General features: G+C 41.1%; 1 protein-coding gene across 2 annotated transcripts in view; it reads left to right on the forward strand.

The window, feature by feature from the left end:
• Window positions 1-21,854, forward strand: part of PCDH11X (protocadherin 11 X-linked) — a 419,799-nt gene that overhangs the window by 176,856 nt on the left and 221,089 nt on the right. For both annotated transcript variants that reach the window (XM_063170837.1, XM_063170838.1), the window contains one exon: window positions 15,164-15,235. In XM_063170837.1, coding sequence (XP_063026907.1) covers window positions 15,164-15,235 — 72 coding nt within the window. The remainder of the gene's footprint in view (window positions 1-15,163; window positions 15,236-21,854) is intronic.

A 21,854-nucleotide genomic window follows, 5' to 3' on the forward strand; every position in this document is an offset into this window, starting at 1 on the left:
AAGGGATGCAGCCATGGATCTGCTGTGCTGGAGATTCCTCTGAATTTTCAGAGATTTCATCTGGAAATGAGAATAATGACCGTGATCTAGAGCTCGCATCTCGTCTGGAAATGCCAATAATGACCATCACCTAGAGCTGGGTCTGTCCTCTCACAGAGTCCTGCCTTGTAGGAAAGAGGAGAGCTTACACTGGAAACACATGGTCAGCTTGAGTGTATCCCCAGCAGCAGGGGCTGGGGGGTGTTGGTGGGTTATAAACCCCTGAATTGTGGTTTTCCCTGCCTCTGTGTGGAGGGCAGCCAGCAGGACACGCTCCAGGGTTGAGTCTTTAGCTGCAGCCTGTCACCCTGATTTTTTAAGTTTTTCTAAGCCTTCTGATGTTTACATTCTTGTAATGAACTTTCTCACACAACCTCTGTAAGTAACTCGTTGTTTTGCATTCTTTTATGGAGGAGGGGAATTTGATGGGCTGTTGGTCTGTCCAGTGTCATTGGAGAGGTGGCACTGTCACTCCCCAATCTGCTGTCACTTTTGGAAATCTGTAAATGTTGGGAGTCAGAAAATAAACTTCACTTTTCTTCACCTTGAGAGCAGTGGTGTGTGTGCTCGTGTTGCTTCGTGTCCTGCAGTGACAGCAGCCCTGCAGTACAGATGGCTCTGAGTTATAGAGCAGTCAGTGATTCTGATGGAGATCCTGGCAGTGACTTTTAGCACTGGGGTCACAAGGCTGGGGTCAGCAGAGTTCTTTTATGTCTCAGGGAGGTTATCTCTGTGCCAAGCTTGGCCCCTGTGCCCACCTCAGGAATTCACATTTCAGACTGAGGAGTGTGTGCTGTGCCAGGCACGGGGTGTGTGTGGTTAACTCCTCTGGTTTATCCAGTAATGGGGTGTGTGTGGTTAACTTCTCTGGTTTATCCAGGCACGGGCTGTGTGTGGTTAACATCTCTGGTTTATCCAGTAATGGGGTGTGTGTGGTTAACTCCTCTGGTTTATCCAGTAATGGGGTGTGTGTGGTTAACTTCTCTGGTTTATCCAGTAATGGGGTGTGTGTGGTTAACTCCTCTGGTTTATCCAGTAATGGGGTGTGTGTGGTTAACTTCTCTGGTTTATCCAGGCACGGGGTGTGTGTGGTTAACTCCTCTGGTTTATCCAGTAATGGGGTGTGTGTGGTTAACATCTCTGGTTTATCCAGTAATGGGGGGTGCGTGGTTAACTCCTCTGGTTTATCCAGGCACGGGGTGTGTGTGGTTAACTCCTCTGGTTTATTCAGTAACGGGGGGTGCGTGGTTAACTCTGGTTTATTCACACAGCTCTGGCTGATAATGAAGGGGGTGATTTCTGAATGCTGAGGGCACGCTAGGATGAACCTGTTGACATATAAAAGCAGCAAAGAGCACGCTGAGCCTCAGGAAACTGTAAAAGCATTTTGCACTAGTGAATGTGTGCTGTGCATTAGGGAGCTGACCTTAGCACCCCAGCACATTTAATTTTGTCTTTCTCTTAAGTTCTCTGAAGTACTTTTTTTCCTTTTTATTACTTCATGTTAAAACTCTTGCAACTTAGAGCTTCCTCTCGTGAAACTTGTAGTTGATTTCTTTGTGAGTCAAGGTAATTTTATTGATTTAACATGTGGAGTTAAAGGCTGACCATCACAAGCACAGGACAACACAGCTCCTGCTCCTTCCTGGTGGTTTCCTCCTTTAACTATTTGTATTATTGGTGAAACAGTTTTCCATGCGTAAATTACTGTGTAAATTACTGGAATGGCAACTGTTGAATGATTCAGTGGCTGCACAGGTTTTGCTGTGCTCCAGAGCCCAGCGTGGGCTGTGATGAGAACGAAGGGGTGCACCCAGAGAGCCATGAACCCAGAGTTTGTGAAATTCGGTCACTGGGACACACACAGGGTGACATTTGTCACAGCTCCTTGTCACAGGAGCCCTGGAGATGAGCCAGGCTCTGCCAGATCCCATCCTGAGCGTGGACAAATGCAAATCTGCACAAACAAGGAACGCTGTGTTGCTAAAACTGCAAAGTACACAAGAACTAACACGAGCAAATGTGAGTTGTTTATGAAAAATGTGTTGGAAGTGCTATAGGGTGGAATTATCACTTATAAAGATCTCACTCCCACAGCCCTGAATAGCTTAAAGGTGCTGGAAAATAAGGTTCTGCACTGCTGTCTGAAGATCATGTCTATTTTGTCTTAATTATTATAGCTCTGAATATTGTTGCTCTTTAATGCCATGTTTTGAAATCTCTGATGTTCTCAGCACTCCAACCAACAGTGCACAAGATTAATCCTGAAAAAAACAACATAATATTTTAATTTCATCCCCCCACTTCTTCAAGTAGAACTTTGTGAGCAGCCACTTTGTAGGTCCAGTAAATGATAAATAGACCTGGGTGTCAGTACATGGATCCTCTGCTTTTTATTTTCTTCTAAGATGAACAACACCATTTATTCTGATATTTCTGTAGGAGAGATACATTTACTGTATCTGTATCCATTGTCTTCCTGTCTTTCCAATTTACCTGATGATGTGGTGAACTTTCCAGAATACAAAACCATCTCATTTGGAGTTATGGACTTGCTCCAAGAAGTCTGAGCAGCTCAGTCTTAATTATGGTCTGGATAGCTGAGTTACAGAAACTACTCTCTTTAAAAACAGAGCTTTTTAGCTGCATTTTTGCATGACTGATTCTAGTCATTAGTCAGTTGAGATCAAGTCCTAGGTGGGTTCTTTTAATGATTTTTTTTTTCAGTTGTACTCTAATAGCGAGGCAAATGGAGCAGATTGAGAGAAGTTTCCCAAAGTGTGAGATGGAAAGGCATTTCCTCAGAAAATTGCTCACTGTGGTGCGTGCTGGTTTGTGTGAGAGGGTTTGAGGAACTTCTCTGTGTGTGTGGCAGCAAAGTCTCAGTGTTCCAGCCCTGATGGAAGGGATGGCAGCGAGACTGGGAGGGCTGAGGGGTCAATTGGCTCTGTCTGAACCCAGCTGTGATGGCAAATGCTTAATCCTCAATCAGTCCCCCTTCATGGCCATGGAGAAATGCAAATAAAGGGTGATTACAGCTTTCCTCTCGCAGGCAAGGAGGTGAGGCTTCAGAAAAGTTGCGGGAGTCAAAGGATTGATTTGCTGTGGAGGATAGCTGGAGGAGACATCAAATCAATTTACTGAAGCCAGAAGTTTGTGGGAGGGTCTGAGAGGACTCCTGGCTAGGGAGGACTGAGTTAAATGATGCCCCAAAGTGAAATGATGGAGATAAAGGTGGGCATTTGTGAAATGAAAGGCAGGGATGTGGAATTAAATGCAGATCTGAAGCAGCAAGGAATCTACTCTTGTGGTTGGGAATTTATGGTAGAGGTAAATTAAGGAAGCCACTTGTTGGCAGAACATTGCTTGAAGAGGTTTTATAAACTAGAGATAGCATCATGAGGACTGAGAAAGTCAGGGAGAGGAAAAAATCAAATTCAAATGGGTTTCTAGGAAGGAAATGTTACCATTTGTAAAAGCTGGTCTGATTTCTGGTTGAGATATCATACTAAACTTTTATAAGGAGATAACAATTTAAGGCTTTGCTTGAGCAGTGCAATTTCCTTTAGATCCATTTAATCTTTTATGATAAGATTCTTCCACACCAATTTTTGCTGAAATCAACTGGTTACCCTAAAGTGAATATCAATGAAATCTCTACATTAGACAATTTCTTTAAAGTGAGAGGTAAATGTAGGAAAAAAGGTGCAAGTAGAGAAGTGGAAAAATTACTTCCACAGTAGCTTTTTGTCTACTTTTTTTGAATAATGTGATAATATATTTATATAATGTCATATTTATAGACAATCTGAAAGGAAGTTGAAATATGAATTCTGTATTGTTATTTTGTCTAGGAAAGATGAATCTGTATTCTCTGTGTGATGAGTTGAGTACAAGGAGAGAGACAATTGAATCCGTAACGTGGTTCTTTGAGTGTTAGGAATAGAAATATAACATGAAACTTTTCTATCTTCTATTTACTGTTTCAGGCCTTGCTAAGATTGTTTAAAAAGAAAATAAAAATTCACTGATATAAAATATTTCCCTAAGAATTCCCATGGAAGAGAGATGCAAGGTTATGTAAAATTTTTCACTCGGGATTCAGGACAAGGCAGGATTAGGTCTGCTGTCTTGCAGTCGATGTTTATCATACATATTTAACACAGAAAATAGTTTTGCGTTTTTTATTTGATCTCCAGCTTTCCTCAAGTCTTCCTCCACTGCTGTTGATCTTTTGTCTCACATCAGTCGCGTGACACTCGCTCGTTTTGCTGTGTGTCATGAGCAGGGGGTTTTGAGGGAACCCTTTCATGTCATTTCCTTTGTCATGTCATTTGCCGCTTTTATTAATTATTTCAGCTGTAATTTTTATATTTGCGGTGGTTAAATTTCCCTGGTATAATCAGTGTTTGTCTACAAAGGAGAACAAATGTCTTTTCATTGCCCGATTCAAAAGGTTTGTCTTTTTGGGCTCCCCAGTTAACACATTAATCAGCAGTGTCTCTGAGCACCCACTGACTGAGCAGCAGTGACATTTTCCTTCTCCTCATTTTGCTTTTTATTCCAACTCTTTGTTTGCTCAAGAAACAAGGCGTGCTGCGGGCTGTTGTCAGCACAGGATCCTGGGCTGGCCGGTGGGAATCGTGCCGAGGGTTATTTGTGCCAGAGCTGGGCACGGGGATGGTGAAGGACATGAAAAGTTGATGATGTTCAGGTTTTGAGTTCCACCTCACCCATACTGAGCAGCTCTCGGCTCCAGAGAGCACAGCCAGCCTATCTGCACTGCCTGGAAAATTCCATTCGGTTCAGTCGGCACGTGTTACACGGCCTCCCCTTTCTTCCCAACTGCTCCCTTTGAGATAAGCCTGCAAGAGTAAAAAAAAAAAGGAAAATATTATTTTTACCTTTGAATGCCAAGGCTTTTATATATGTAGAGATCTATCATAACATCTTTACATCCTTGTAATAAAGGTGCTTTATCTTTATTTACCTTGTAGCAGAAATGAGGAGAATCCTTAAAGGATTGTGGGACAAATCCTTACTTAGGTTGTTTCAATAGGTTTTGTCTGATTTCTCTCAGTGATTATGTTGCAATTCACACAAAATACAAAGCTGTACTTGAATTTAAAAGATCAGATAGTCTGCAAAAATAAAGAGCACAGACCCAGGACATTTTGGGTTATTTTGTGGAGTTTGGTGCTTTGGGGTTTTGGTTTGTTTTTTATTTGCTAGTTTTTTGATTTTTTTCTTCATTGATCTTTGAACCAGTGTTGTTGCTAGAACAGTCACTTGGTGCAATTTCAGATCTTTCAGTTCAGTGAGTAATTAATCAGTTGTAGGAACTGGAATAATAAAAAAACAGAGCATAATCTGACAAGGTTTAAGGGTCACTGTCATGTAAATTGTGGAAGTGTTTCATATTCCTTAATAAGAATTCCTGAAGAATTTATATGAGTAGATTTACTGCAATAATCCAGAGATAACAGAATGTTTGTTTTATGAAATACATACATCAGAGGTGTTAGAGAAGATAATGCAAGCAACCTTTATAAGTGGAATTATTCCCAGTCTGTTACATCTGGACAGAGTAACGCACCTTTATAAAAGTATTTCACTTAATAAAAGGAGTTACTATGCCTGATTTCACTGCTATATGTTGTTGCACTGAATGTGTGCTTAATCTCAGACCAGTAAGAGTTCAGCGTAAACTGTTTGGAAATCCAGTGATGGCCACATTCTGTGGTTTTTGCTCTCAAATATCCCAAATGTTTATCTGCAGATCTCTCATGTGAGACAAGCAAACCCTTCACATCAGAATGATGCCTTAATGATTTTTATCTCATTAACCATTTCTAAAAGCTCAAATTGTTCCTGGAATTTGTCATCTGGAAGAATGGAAGCAATTGCCCCTAATAAACAAAATACCATTTTCCTTAGAACTTTTAAGACCTCTGTGTAAAAAAAACAACAGTGAAAATATTGAAATTGTTTTCCTTAATTTCTTTGGATATATTTTTTGCTGCAGAGCAAACAAGAGGGGATTTCAAGTGAGCTTTGGTTTTGTGAGTTCATTGTATGGCTTCATCTGCTGGCCACAGGGAGCAGGTGACCTCTGCCTCTGCTGCCTGACCCTGCTCTGAGCAGGGACAAGATCACAGAGGAAACAGAGGTAGATCTTGTATTAAATATTTAACACTGAAATTTAATATTTAACATTCAAAGCCAACCCAATATCTGGGCCAAGGAGCCTTGTAATGATATCTAAAATATAAAGATAACACATCTGTGTTATAGGAACTGCCCTGAATATCCCTGAATGGGTCTAGAAACCCTCCAAAGAGCAGAGCCTCACACTGAGAGAGATGCTGAGCCTGATTTGCACTCCTGTCCTGCCTCCATGCCCCAGGGACACAAATCTGCCACATTATGGAGCACTCAGGAGCCAGGAAATTGTGGCACTGGTGGGCCTTGGCCCCAGTCTGTCAGGGCTTCCAAAATCTCTTTATTCAGTGCAGCCTCCGATGAATTTTATGTTCCCTCCTTCCCGAAAGGCAGCACAGCAGACTATTATTATATAGGTCAAACAGAGAAATAATTTTGTAATGTTATTATTTATGTTTAGCTGAAAAAAACAATGGTTATAAATTTATGATTCTTCTTGAAATGGAGTGACTATTCTCCTGACAGCCAACTGCAGCAAAGCCTGTGACATCAAGGCAGAATTTCTCCTCTAACTTCAGAAGGGATTTCTAACAAAGGGTGAGGATGGGTTTGGCACAACTCAGGAGTGCTGGGGGAAATGTGAAGGGGCTCTGTGGGCATCTGTGGTGGCCCTTTCCCAGTAAGAAAAAGGGAATATTTGTGTTGCTCCTCTTGATGGGAGGCTGTGCAGAGCTGTCCAAGGGAAGGGAAGAAGCAGCAGTGAGGCTGACAGGCACTAGGTTCTTGCTGGTGCAATACAAATTTTTTTATGGATTTTACTAGAAAAATATGGGGATTTTGGACTCTATCCTGACCACATGTCAAGTATCAAATGACCTATAAATTTTTCCTGAGCTGTGCTGCTCCAGCCCACAGACGTTCTTGGCTTATGTGGGCGATGGATCCTCCTTGCACAGATGTGTCCTGGGGCAGCTGGAGCCCCTCTTACCCCTCCAGGGACTCCCACCTGCCTCCCCCTGCTCCTCCCTCCTTTACAAACCACATTCTTTGCATCCACCCTGAGTTCTGTGCCACAGCTCAGGATAGAGGCTGGATAATTTACTCCAAGTCACGATAAGGAGCAATAAAAGCATTTCCCAACGTATTTCTTTATCTCTTGGGGGATTATTTATGGTCTGAGTGCCTGTTCTGGACACACTCCTGCCACCTGAAGAACAATCTCACTTTTTTATTTTACCTCATCTCCTCAGAGCTACAATATGTACTAGAAAAATCAAACATACTTTAGAAGACGAATAGTCACAGCTGGGGATAAGGAATATAAATAGGATGACATCAAATGAAAAGAACTGATGATCCAACAAGGCTTCTATAGATCATGTTGTCTAATGTCAGGAGAATTGCAGATTAGTCTTGCTGCTCTTTATGAGTAAGCCTATTTATCAACTTTCTGGAAAAATCTAATTTAAGGTGGCACATTTTCCTTAGTTCTGCCACACTTCAAAGCTCAGAGTGTAGAGGTTGGTCAGCCATTCTGCCCTGGCTGTAATCACTGTGTGAGATTCCCTTTCAGGCCTTTCTCCAGCAACCTTGCTACTCCTGGCTGGCTCTGATAATGTAATTTTGGTTTGCTTGATTAGTAAAAAAAACCAGGAAGCCTTAGCTTTTAACAACTTTATCCAATTCAGACTTAATGTTCAGAGAGAAAGAGCAATTTAAATTGCAAATGTTCTTTAGGAGAAGCTGGATTTCTGTAAAGTATAACTTAGTCATGCCATAGAGAAGGAAAATGACAAGCCCTAAAAAAACCCCACATTTGGACAAGGTGGATCCAGACAGGGGCTCTGCTGTTTTCCTGAATAACCTACAGAAAGAGAAACTATTTTTATGACCGGGTATAGCAAGAAATGTGAATTTTAACAACTCTGCCGGAAATATGCAGGAATATAAAATTTTAGTTTTGCTACCGTGTATTACATTTTTAACACAATGCTTTATATCCGAGCTACAAAACGGATTTGTGTACATTTCTATTCCTTCTTTAAAAGCTAAGTAGAGCTCAGACAAGTAAAACAAGCTGTTTGATATTATGTTCTTTTTTCCCCGCTTTCACTTGAAGCAGGAAAACCTCAGCATCTAATGTCACATTAGTTTTATATGTGTAAATACTTTCAAGCCAGAACATATAGTGTAAGCATATTTTATCACCTATTACCCTAAGATTTTTACATATATGAACTAAAAAAAGCTCAGTGTTTGTGAAATTTGAAGGTTTTTTGGTTTTTTTTTTTCCTTTAGGATTATCTGAATTTGTGGCAAATCCTCTGTTCTTATATCAGAAATTATTTAACTGTTCATTAGGAATTTCTTTATTATATTTGAAATCTGAAAAACTTGCTTAAGTTTATAAGCAATGATGTGCAAGATAAAACAGAAGGATAACAGTTTCAGTTTGTAATTTAAATGTAATAAAATCAGTTGTGCAACAGTCTTCACCAGTATATCCTCACAGGCACTTTTCTTAGGCATTTCAAATTGCTGCTGTTCTTACAGGAAACTTTAGGATGAGTCTGTATAATTCCTGTGCATGACATTCTGAAAAAGACCAGGGCTGTGAATATCTCACCTGTTTGCTTTTAAGTCAAAAGCTTTCCTGTGCAGAAAGCAATGTTTCAATTGGAGAAAAAAAGAGAAAAGGAAGAAGGAGGTCATTTGACATTACTCCACTACAATCAGCATTGTGTAGAGGAAAAGAAAATCAGTGCAGTTTCAACAGGATGCTGCCTTAGAGCTGAATAGACTTAGGCATTTGCATCACCTGTTCAAGAAATTTGATAAGCCACAATTTTAGTATCAAATTACTGTATCAACTTACAGATTTGGTGGTCTCAGTCTCTTGATTTTTTGCAGTTTTGCTGCTGCTGGTTACTGAACACTTGGGTTTACTCTCTGTTGTTCCCACTTTGACTCTGTCATCATCTGGTGTCTGAAATCTGCAACTCTCTCTATTAGAATTTTAGTAGGGAAGATACTGAGTAAGATGGCAAATACACATAGCAGGTGGAAATAATTTCTACACCAATGTAGTAACTCTGTGCTGTTCCATGTGAACTGGGTTTGATTTACAATTAAAAGTATATATATGTGCTTGTAAGATTAGTGAGCATTTTAATTTTTAATGCTATATCCCCTATCTGACATATCCCTTGGGATTCACAGGAAATCCTTTCTCCTTGCATAAAACCAACAAGATGCATTTACCCTAAAATTGCCCTTGAAATAGATACTTTTTCTAGTAGTATTTAGAATAATTTCTCCCTAATGACATCTCCTTTGTGGCACAATGCTTGATGGCTGAATCCTGAAGCGCAGATTTGGGTTTTTTTTGCTTATGGTTGGGTTTCTTTACAGAACCGTTAAGAAAAAGCATTTTCCCAGTGAAGATTCACCATGTAGGGATGGATTTGGCTGCCGTGTAGAGAGCATTGTTCTTGTGTGGATGACCTCCTTGTGCAGAATGATAGTTTTATCCTTCTCTACATCATTATGTTTGCTGTACAGAAATCCTGCTGTGCTACATCATAATAACATGTAATCTTCTTGCTCAGTTTAGCTGAGATTTAAGGAGCCGCTGCTCATGGAAGCAGTTTTCTAAAGTCTGATCTATAATTTACCAGAATCAACCAGGCAAAAGAGCAAGAGGCTTTATAAGAGGGATACAGCCCTTAAAACTCTTAAATGAAGATTAGTTTAAAGTTTTACAATCCGGCGCAGAACCATCTGGCAAATCTCGTGTCAGGCTTTGTTAAACCCCTGAGCATCGCTGGTGTGCTGCACCCCGCACCCACACCCTGCCCTTATCCTCCATCCCCTGTCCTGCCCTCTCTTTTGGGACAAAAGAGGGAAATAAATGAGCCAAGGGCTGATTTCCCTGCAGGAGCAGCAGAACAGCTGTGGGTGTGCTGCACCCCTGGAATCGTCTCCTAATGCTGGGTGTGCCCTGGGGGGTTTATTGCATCTCCCAGGAGGTGCTTGCAAGGTAAAAGCTGCCTGTTGGCAGCCCCATTGGAGAATTGCTGGGTGAAATTGTGGCTTTTGAGCCCAAGGAATGGCTGGGAGGATGCAGAGCCATGTCACAGGTGTTTTGGTGCTTCCAGAGAGGGAGCTGCAGCTGGGACAGCAAAACAAAACAGAGAGGAAGCTGCCAGAGGTGATTCCAGGTTGCTGCTTACTCCGGAAAGCTCCTAAGTTACATTTCAGGGGTCGAGACTTGTGTTCCTCACTGATCTCTCCACAAAGGGATTCTTAACTGTATATTTATTTGTGTTTCTGTCCTCTGGCAAAATGCAGACCTTTGTTTCTTGAACCCAAAGCAGAAACCTTCCTATAGGAATCCTTAAGGACATCTTCAATTCAGCTGTCCTGTGGCTTTCTTTATGTATAAATATATGAACTTTGGAAACTCAGAATAGAATAATTTGTTTTAGCAATCTGTTTCATTGACTTATACTATTGTCACTAAAATTAATCCTTCTGTTCACCTTTCTTGTGGAGGACCTTGAGAGGCTGAAGGAATCCAATTACCTGAAATCAACTTAGAGGCAAGGGGGAGGCATTGTTAATAGAGATAATCTCCTCCTCAGCTTACAGGGTTCTTCTGTCTCAGTGCAAAGACACTCTGCCTGGACAGTAAAATCGGTGTACCTGATTTCCTAATTAAAGTGTGCAACAGAAAAATAATGAAGAGTGCATTTCCTGTCTAAAAATGTGGATTTGGCAGACAGAAGTTGTCCCAAACAGATAAACCTTTGCAATCCCAACTATATTATGATAATGTAACACAGCTGGTATACAAGCTAGTAAATTTTTTGCTGTTTGTTTCCCAAATTTTACTTCAAGCCATAGAACTTTTCAGCTTGAAAGCTTGTTTCATAGTTTATTGTTTGTTCTTTTTTTTTTTTGTCCTTTGCTGTAAAGTGCAGGAGTGGGACACTTGGAGTCAGGCAATTTTAATGCTGCCACAGCAGTTTCCTAAGGCAGCAGAGAAAAATGCATGGTTTTACCTTGGAATTTCAGTCTGCTTTTGCTACTCACAGTAATCAATAATCACTAGAATTACTGGTGGTAGTATCTGCCTACGTAATTGTAGGGCTTTTCCAGAAATCAGAATAGATGAACCAAAGTTGTTGTGTTGCAACTTTTTATTTTTTCTTCTCAATTCCAAGTCAAGGTGTGCTTTGAAGAAAAGCAAAAATTTGTTGATAGAGAAGGATGATGGAACAGAAGTAACATTTATCCAGCTGAACCAATCCAGTATTTAGTATTAGAATAAAACCTAATCAGTTTCAGTTGTCTCAGATGCACTGAAGATCTCCCCTCATGTTTCAGAGTGAGGACCACTCTGAAATACCCAGATCCATCATTCTATTAAAGACAGAAATGATATCTGACTTAAAACACTTTCATAACCTTTAAAATCTGTTTTACAGTTAATTTTCTCTGGTAGGCTTTGGAAGCCTGGATATTACCTGTCAAGTTGTCATAAGTAATTATATGTTTGTTAACTTATGGTTCCTAATAAACAACAGGAAATATTCATGATGAATTTCATTTTTCCCTTAAAAAAATACTTAATAACTGCTTTGATTAAATATTAAAGCTTTATTTTGCTGTTGCAACCAGACAAAAAAAAATCCAAATATCAGCAAAATATTTTGTGCACAGTCTTTTATGACCTGGTTATTATTCTGGACTTTATTGATTGGTAACAACACTGATCAGGATAATTTCTAGGTGGCCAAGTGATGGGACTGGCTGTATGATGGCACAGCAAACCAAAACTTTGTTCCTATTGAAAACACCTGAAAATCTGAGTTTATGTAGGTATACAGGCTTGGGTTGCAGCTGGAATTATTGCATTTCTTGGTGGACAAAAGGAAATAATTCTGAGATGAAGGAAACCTTTACAGCCAGCACGGTTTTATGTGGTTCCTTTGTTTGTGCCTTGCTCAGTACCTGTACCCCAGCAGTGACACAGTGCCAGGTGAGGATTTAGGGCAGGATGTGCCTCCCTGAGCTGCAGCAGAGGGGAAAGGCTCAGGAGGAGCAGGAGGAGCTGTCCAAGGTACCCCCTGTGCTGGTGGAACAGCACCTGGATCTTGCAGAGGTTCAGTGGCTCTTACAGAGGTTCAGGTGGCTTTTCCAACATGGAAAGAACCTCATTTATTTCACCAGTCAAGCTCGATTGCTAGAAAAATTTTAATCTGTGTGTGTGTGCAAGGGCTGGGGGAGCTCTACTGGCACTGCTGGAACCACAACATCATGTCCGGGTTGAGATCTTCCATCTTTGATCCAGTCCAATTCCATCTTTGATCTCATCACAAGCACAGCTCTCTTCCTTTTGTGGAACTAAAACGCCAAATCGAGGAAGAGGAGGGAACATAAAAGACTGTGGGCACAGTCTATTGTTTCTTCAGGGGATTTGGGAGCTGCAGAAGGCTGTAGGAAGATGCTCCAAGCTAAACAAGGGGGTAAAGTCTTCCAAAAACTCCCCACTTTTAGTCAGAGCTTCTTTACCTGTGCTGGAAGGAAGAGGCTCCTGTAAGGACTGTCTCTCATTGCCACTTTGCTTCTTTAAAACAGAGGAAAGAGAGCTTGTGGCTAAGTGCTGCTGGTGTGATCCATGAGCAAGGTGTGTGTATCTCAGCCAGGGTGAGCAAGCTCTGTACTCCAGGTGTAGCTGCTGTTGCAGCAGGCAGTTCAGAGCAGGTAGCTCACCTGGGGAGGGGCAGGAATTGCCTCTTGTCACAGGTGCAGGCACTGGGTGGGTGCCAGCAGCCCCTGTGGGCTCACAGGTCTCACACCTTTGGGAAAAGTGATCCCACAAATCCCCTCCTGGTTCTCCTTGGCAAACCAGAGCTGCCTGTGGAACAGCACTGGAAATTGGAGTGAGAGCCACAAAGGTGTTTCCTGTGTGAGGAAAGCCTGCAGGGGTGAAGGAGCTGCTGCTTGGTTTTACCTTCTTTCCCTCCAGGAGCAGCAGTTTCCCTGCAATCTGCACTATTTTCACTCGTCCGGTGTGCTGTCCCTATTTCCTGATATTTTATCTTTGGGGTCTCTTTAGGTGCAGGGCAGGGGGATCTTTAGGAAGTAAATGGGGCCAGTCTAAATAAAATTCAGCCTTAAGTTCTTTGAGTTTTCATTAAGCCATGTCTAAGATTGAGAATGTTGTTTCCAGTGTTAGCCAAACACTTCAAGTGCTGTTTCACCTAAATGTACTTTTACATCTCTTTTTCTTGCATAATCACTTGTTTATTCATTTTTCTCTTAGCCCTCTGAGTGGACAAATGTTGTATAAAAAATTGGTGTGAAATGCCAAGGAGAATTATTTCTCAAGAAATAATGTGATTTTTAACATCAGTTCCTGGCAGGCTGGCCCATGTGGAATTATTATGGTATCTTTAGCATCACAATTGATATGTTTAATAATTTTCATTGTGTGTTTGGGTCCCTTTGATGGCTGGTGATTAAAGCAAGATTATAAGGTAGACTACATTTGCTTTTGAACACATGAAAAACACAACCTTCCCTTCCCAGATGCATTCATTTTAACTCTTTTTAGCATTCACCGAATCTGTGGTTATTTCTTTTTACTTTTGAAATGCACTTATTGTTCTATTTCAAGAATGAATCATATTCCATTGCTACCCCAAAACACAAAATAACAAAAAATGGTAGAAATTATTGCTTGTAATCTATTATTACAGGCAATCCAAGCTGCCAAAACACAATTGCCATTTAATAAGGTGGTTTTTTGAAAGAAGCCCTGTGAATGCTCCATGCAAACTGAAGTTGCCCCCAAATTCTGTATTTAAAAAACAATGCTTCCTTTTAAGCAGCTATATATTGGTGTAAAAGACAAAAAATTCAATGGCATCTCCTTTTCTTTGTCAGTCTTTGCAGTCTCCAAGGGCCTTTAGTGGGACCTGGATAATGTGATATTTGTATTAGATATGGTCAAAGGGATTGTCATTAGAGATGTATTTTAGGAGGAGGAAAACCTTGGTGCTACTTAAAAGTATTTCAGCAGAAGATCTTTTCTTTAGTCTTGTTTCTGTTTTATGACAGAGCAAAAATTTAGGGAGAAAGAAAATGAGAGACTTTTATCCTTCACAACAGTGTGAGAAATTCCCTCACTGGAAGCACATATGGAGAAAATTAAAACGTGCCAACATCCTGCTCAATGCTCAGGCCCAGTGACCAAAATCTACCAATGCATTTATTATTGCAGTAATTAGATGTTAATAAAGAATTGCAGGATGTTTTGGTATTGTAAAAAAAGGAAGTGTGAAGGATCAGAGTCTTTGAAGACCATTTTAATTTATTTGATTAAATGACTTTTGGTTTGGGGTGGTTGTTCGTAGAACATTCCAAGTGGTGGGAAGCCAAGGAGACAGAAAACCTTTAACTGCTCTGTGTCCTGGCTCCACCTCTGAGGATTAAGGAAAGACAAGGGCTCTCACCTGAAAACATGGCTCCACATCCAAATAATTCAGCCTTAAAAAGTGTTTCCCAAAAATTCCTTTTTGGATTCATCTATTGAAGTTACAGTGAGCATAACACAGCCTGGGCAGAAAACAGGGGAGAAACCAGAGTTGAGTTCCCTCTGAATTTCTGCTGCTGAGCCTTACTCTGGTGGCAAATAATTTCATATTTTCAGCTGAATTTTTTACCTGTATGCACAGATGAAGGTGTATACCCCCACACCTTCAAAGATACAGCAACTCCATAAAGTTATTTAGCTGGTGGAAAAATAAAAAGTTACTTACAGCCTACACCAAATGTGTGCATTGATGCGTTGATACATTATTGTATGGAATTTGTACCTGTTTTATTCCCTCGAGGGATATTAATGCTGAATGCTGACTGAACATATCACTGACATCTTTTTCTCTCCCAAAAGCACACGAAAGAAGTGGGAAGGCCACAAACTCCTTTGAAAGAAACTGCCTTGGAGCCCTGGACTCAGCCACAGGTAGGCTGGAACAACTTTTCTGATCACTTCTTGTCTGTAGTGCTGGTTTCTATAAGTATTTATGGACATAATCTGCAAAAAAAGTTGCAAAAAGTTGTTCTGTGGTTCTTCTATCACATGTAAAAATGGTTTGTTTTGGTTTTTGGCTGCCCAGACTACTGGTGATCCCCTGTAAGTTCTTTTTAAGGGAGGAATGCCAGCCTTATCTTGCCTTCAACTTGTGCTTAAAAAAAAATTGCGGAACTTGACAAAACAAAATTACTTTGATGGTTTTATTGGTGTGCCAATAAACTGTGAGCATCTGGTATAGAAATGAAATGGTGAATGTTTGTTATTTTGGGAGGGAGGTTTGAGACATCAGCCTTTTGCTTCATGAGGACTTAACCAAGAATGAAACAATAATTAACCATTGCAAAAAGTAATAAAGAAACATGGATATAAATATGCAATCTTTCTTAACACAGAATGGGTATGAATATTTTGGTGTTTGTAGTTACTTGAAAAAATGTTTATTGTAAATGTTTTATGTGGAGGATTTCAGAGCCCTTTTTGCTGTTTATTCCCTGTGTATCAGTGTACTGCACATGTGGCTTCGGAGGTGATGTGAGGGAAGGAAAGAAGCGGTGAGATGTGAAATCCTGGAAGTTAAGTTTTTTCCAGAGGTTCTGCTCCCAAAGCTTGTGGCAAATACAGTGCAGGGACTGAGAAGCAGAAGTGAAAAAGCCCTCACAGCTCTGCTCATGCCTGAGTGCGTTTCCCTTTAGCAGGTGCAGTGCTGGCTGTGCAGGCTCCACAGGACAGTCTGCAGAGCTGGCTGAAATATAGAAACTCTCAGCTGATAAACCCAGCTATGTGCTGTTTGTGTTTGTGCATGCACAGGGGAGATTTATGTCTGTAAACCTGCAAGCCTGGTGCTGCAGGGCAGTCCCTGAGCTGCTGCTCCCCAAGGCCCAGGGTTTCCCCTTGTCCCAGTTCAGGGTGTGCTGCTGCCAGCCCTGCATGGCCAAACCCCCCAAACCCTCCATGCAGGCGGCTGCTAATCACAGCAATTAAACCCCTTCGACCCGAGTCTGCAATCAATGATGTTTGTGTGCAGTCCTGCGGGGCTTGCTGTGCTCCTCAGCTAGCAGCAGGCATTAACCCTTCGTGTGCTGGGACAACCTGCAGGGAGGCGTCTGGTCCCAGCTGATGGAGCATTGATGGCTCCTCCTGTTCCTCTCCTGCAGCATTTCCTCACCAGGAGCTTGGGTTGGGGCTGGGTTTGGCTTCTTGGAGAGCATTTTGGCCTCTGAGTTGAGAGAGGAGCTGCTGAAGCAGCTTGATGCTGTGATTGTCATTTACTCATTTACGATTGTCGTTTACGATTGTCACACGCACTGGTGTGTGAACGTGGGTGACACAGGTGAATTTTGCAGCCACTTCTCCTTGGTGCTTTGTGTGACTTGCTGCCAGCAGTCCTGCCAAGGAAATATTCTGTTGCACTGTCCCAGTGTTGATGGGAATCCTCGTTCTTGCTGGAACAACAACAGACCATCACCGTGTTGTTTGATTGCTATCGAAATCTGCATTTGCCACAGCTTTAATTAATAACCACAAAGATAAAAATTCACAAAATATTTTCATCATTCCTATTTATTTTTCATTTTAAAAGATAGTCTGTTTTCTAAAACAAATACCTACAAAGAAACTAATGCTAACATGCTTTTTTTTGTTTCTTGGAGAGAAGAAATGTAATCAACAAAATCAAAAACTGCTGGAGCCATTATTGTAGCAGAAAATTGAATTAGTTGATAATTCTTTCATGGATGTAATTCTGGCCACTGCAAATCCCTCCTTAGGTATTTTGTATAAAGTGAGTAAAAATTCATGGCATGGATAAAAGCTTTGTCTATTTTATGAGCAACAGGCAAATGATCCAAATGGTGCTCATAAAGCAAATGGTTCCCAACTCTAAAAGGAGGAGAAATGTATTTAAAAGCTGCTGGAATGAACCACGAGCAAAGCCAATTCCTCAGTACAAAAAGGTGTAACTTCCACGGGAGTTTTTTGAGTCCCCCCCAAACCACACACAAGGGAGAGTCTCACTGCTTGTGCCTATTTAATAACGACAATAAAAACTCATTTGGTGTGCTGGGGCTGCTGTGGGATGAGCTCTGCCAGCAGAGGGGGAGTGGAGCAGCCCCAGAGCAGGGTCTGTGTGCGGGGCCAAGGGGCAGCGAGGCAGAAGGAGCCACATCTGGCCCCTGCTAGCAGCAGGGAGGAGCTGGTGCCCATTAGCAGCAGGGCAATTTCACACAGAGCTTGCAGGCTGGGCAAACGAGGATTTGGGGTTTGTGCCGCCCTGGCTCCTGCTCACCTTATTTGCTCAAGGTTGGATCGTGGAAGCAGCCAGGTTTTGCTGGGAATTTTGAAACAGCTCTGCAATTAGACAAGAAAAGAGCTGCGGTGCTTCGTCAGGCTCATTTCTCCTTCTGTGTGGTGGGGCTTTTGTTCTTGGTTTTACAATTGTGATTTTTAGGGGTTTTGGCTGTGCTTGATTAAGTTCACAGAGCAGAATGACATTGACATTGTGGGAATGCTTTTTTCATGGCCGTGGCTTTTAACTTGTAGTTTTCTGCATCTTTTTTCTGTAAGCTCAGTGAATGGAAACTGATGTTCCTGCCTGGAAAATAAAGTACGAGAGACTCGTTCCGATAAATTTGGGACAAGACCTTTGCAGATAAGGAACACGTGTGGGAGTAGTTGCCCAAATAGACTTGTCATTGGTTTACAAGCTTTATTTAAATGCTAAATACCATGTATTCCTGTGGTTGTGTTTTTTGCTGCTTTGCCTGATTAAACATTTAGCTGATAAACCCTGTCAAGGCTGTTCAGAGCTGCTGTGGTTAAGATTATGTATTTGTAGCCTCTAAATTTACAGTCCATTATAGGCAGGACAATTTAAAATCAAAGTAATCTGTGATTGTTTAAATTTCTGAGGTTGCTGCTGCTGAATTTTGTGTGGCAGTGACATGAAATAATGTTGGTCACCATGGTTCTGAACCAGAAACAAATTGTTTCTGCCAGCCTTTGGCAAGGTGGGATTGGTCTCAGGAAGCAACTGCCAGGATGAGAGGAAATGGCCTCAAGGTTTGCCAAGGTTTAGATGAGATGGCAAAAAAGGAAAAAATTCTTCACTGAAAACTGGAATTAGGCAGCCCAGGGAGATGTGGGATCACCAGGTCTTCTCCAGCCCTAAAACCTCCAGAATTTTGTCATTACTGGGAAGATGATTCTAGAAAGAGACAACAGATTTACCATTTTCTTCTTGAAAAGGAACAATGCTCAAGTTTAAACTGCAGTAGTGGCAAACAGCGAGGTTTGCCAGCATGACAGGTAAAACAAAACTCCCACTCTTCAGTTGCAGAATATTTCTGATTTAATTTCTTTTTGGTGACTCCTACATCACTGTCTATAATGCGTGTTTCTGAAATACTGCATACAAGTGGTGCCTAGAGGTGTTCAACAGGATAAAATGTGAGAAGGTGATGGTAGTGCTGCAGCTTTTTATTTGTTTATTAATTGTAAGAACTCCAAGTGCTTTTATTCACTGAAGATAATGGCTAAAAAGTCAGGATATAGCTGCATTAATCTTCCTGGCCAAATGTAGCATAATTACATTAATGAACATGTTAATTTATCCCCTCTCCTCATGCTTTTCCTCCTTCACTGCTCACTGTCAGTGGAACCTGAGACAGTGATGGCCCTCAGAGCTCTCTGGGAGGGGTGAATATCTGAGGATGATGATGTCAAATAAATGATGTGTGTTCAAATAAACCACATCTCACACCAACAAGGCTTCATGACCACCTGCTGTAGAGGTGGGGTATTCCACAGCACTGGGCATCACAACAAGATCCACCCAAATCCAGCCATTTGTGTCTCAAAAAGAGGATTCTTCTGAACCTATAGTTTCATGTTCTCTTTATTTGTGTGCAGAACACAGTCCATTTTTATTTATTTTTTTTTTTTTTAGCAAAATTGCTTTTTCTGGAAAGGCAAAGCCACTCGCTCAAATCTAATTACAAATGATAGAGTGTAGGGTTAGTTTTTTTTTTTTTTTTTTGCTCAATTTTAAAGAATCACTTTATAATCTTAGAACAGTGGATACAACATCACTAATCCAATATTTTAGCAGTAAATACGTTTGATGATGGGAATTGCTACACTAATCTTATATCCCTCCATAGTATAGTTAGGAAATCCACAGGGGGTTTCACTAATCAGTTTTTGTAAAGTAAATCAAGTCATGTAATTCTGGTTGCCTCCAAATGCCCAGCGATGCAGGCACAGCCATGTGCAGCACTTTGTGTTCTTTTCGTTGCCTTTGAGCCCTAATCTGCAGCCAGGCTCTCCCCTGAACATTTCTGGACCTTCTGACAGAGATGTCTTATTAGGAGAGCTGGCAATTCACCTTGTTCCCCTCAGCTCCTGCTCACAGGCAAAAAGATGCCAGTAATAAATATAATCCAACCACGTTTGCTGCTCTGCTTCTGATAAATATGCTTGAAGGTACTTATTTAGGCGCTCTCTTTATTGACAAGTGAGATATATTGCAATATGGCCTGTGGTTTGATCTTGGCTTTAAAAATATTCAAAATTAAAATAGGTTGTTTGTTGTTTTTTTCTTAATTATAAAAAGAGTGTTTTAAATTAGGAACAAATATTAGCAACTGTAGTTAAATATCTGAAGAGAAGCAATTAATAAGAATTCAGTGCATATTTTGTTCCCACAGTTCATGGGTATTGAATTATTGTTCATGGAGTCCTGGTGTGCTCTGTTTGCTTAAGTCACAGCTTGAGCCTTTAGGACTCAAAACCAGTCAAAGTCAGAATGAAAACAAAGCTTTTATCCTGGTTTGATGTCTTCAATAGAAACTATCTACCTAAACAGATTTATACAGTCTAATCACACCCAGGTTATATTCAATATTTAGAATCTGTGTGCTCAAAATATTCCTATTTTGTTTGGTGCCTTAGTAAATTCAAATATTCCTTGAATATATTTCTTATGTAATGGAGCTTCAGTTTTAATCCTGAGTGCTACCACAAACCCTTGGTAAAATTATAGAAAACCTAAACAAGTAATAAAAGACCAGATCAGAGCAGAAGATGTGGGGATTAAAACTGAAATTAGGATTGCCTGCACAAATTTCTGAACTATTTTTGAGTAGTCTTAAAACCTGGTACTTGATCTCTTCTAATGGAGGCCTCCCAAGCTTGAAGCCAATGGAAGCAGAGAGTTGTCCTGATGTGATTTGAGTATCTGTAGGAACAAAATAACATTTTATTGAGAAACTGAGGAGAAAAGAAAATGCACTAATTATCCCTGACATCCTGAACAAATAACGCATCCAGAAATCAGGGCACAGTTCTGGAAGGTGACTCTGAAAAGGCAGTTTATGGAGTGGAAAGGGGCATTAACACATTCTTGTCTATTGATAGCTTCCCCTGGTTCCAGTTAATGTGGAATAGAACACCACCAACTTGCCACATATAAACCAGTATATCAGCCTGTAGTAGGCCACTGGGAGTATTCAACTGTAAAATAAAAAAGGTAATTACAAGATGTTTGCAAATAAAATCTTAATTCTAATTAAATCAAGACTTACTCCGCAGCGGAGCAGGGCTGCTGAGGTTACCTGGCCACAGGCAGAACTCTATTTGTATTAACCTGGCAGCCTTTCAGACAGACTTTACTATGTGTAAAATAATTTTTTCAAGATCCTGATTTGCCATAGTGCATGGCAGTGGAGGTTAGTCTCTGTGTAGCTGAAAAGTCACTCAGAGAAAATAAGGACAGAAAGAAGCAGCTCTCAGAGCTGTGAGCACTGAATTTGCTATTGATTTCAGCAGGGGAGACTATTACAAAAGCAGAATATAATTCCCATTTCATTTAAGTTTAGCTGTCTGTTTTCCAGACTGGGTTGTGATTCCATGATAAAAAGCCTCTCAATTTGAGCCAATACAGAGTTCTCTCTTGAGTTAATTAAAAGCAGGGAGGGCTCCCCAGACAGCTCCCACTGAGCTCATGGGGCTGGATGTGCTGTCACACTGCTCCCTGTGCTCCCACAGCCCAAACATCCCAACTGCTCACGGGGAAATCAGCCTGTAGCAAAGGCTCCAGGTCCTCCTTGAGGTATTTAAATCCTTTCCGAGTCATTTGCCTTGTACAATGTCTCTTCCCTTTCTGTCCGTGATGTTGTCTGCCTAATTCCTTTGGCTCTCACTGTTAAATCTTTTCTTTCCTCTTGCTTCTGACACGTCAGGGCTGCTGTTACAGACTCAGAGGGGCAGAGAGGAGAGGGCTGGTAGGAAAAGCAGGGGGCTCAGCTGTAGTGTGTGTAGTGTGACAGTGTTCACAGGGGTTCTTGGATGAGGGAGGAGACGAGAATGTTGACTCCGTGTTCAGAAGGCTGATTTATTAGTTTATGATATATCTATTACATTGTACCTAACTAAGAAGAATAGAAGGAAAGGTTTCTCTCAGAAGGCTAGGTGAGAATAGAATGGAATGATTAACAAAGGTCCTGTGGCTCGGACAGAGAGAGAGCAGCAGCTCTGCCGTGAGTGGTCACTA

This window comes from Melospiza melodia, chromosome 16 (assembly GCF_035770615.1).
Source record: "Melospiza melodia melodia isolate bMelMel2 chromosome 16, bMelMel2.pri, whole genome shotgun sequence".
NCBI lineage: Eukaryota > Metazoa > Chordata > Aves > Passeriformes > Passerellidae > Melospiza > Melospiza melodia.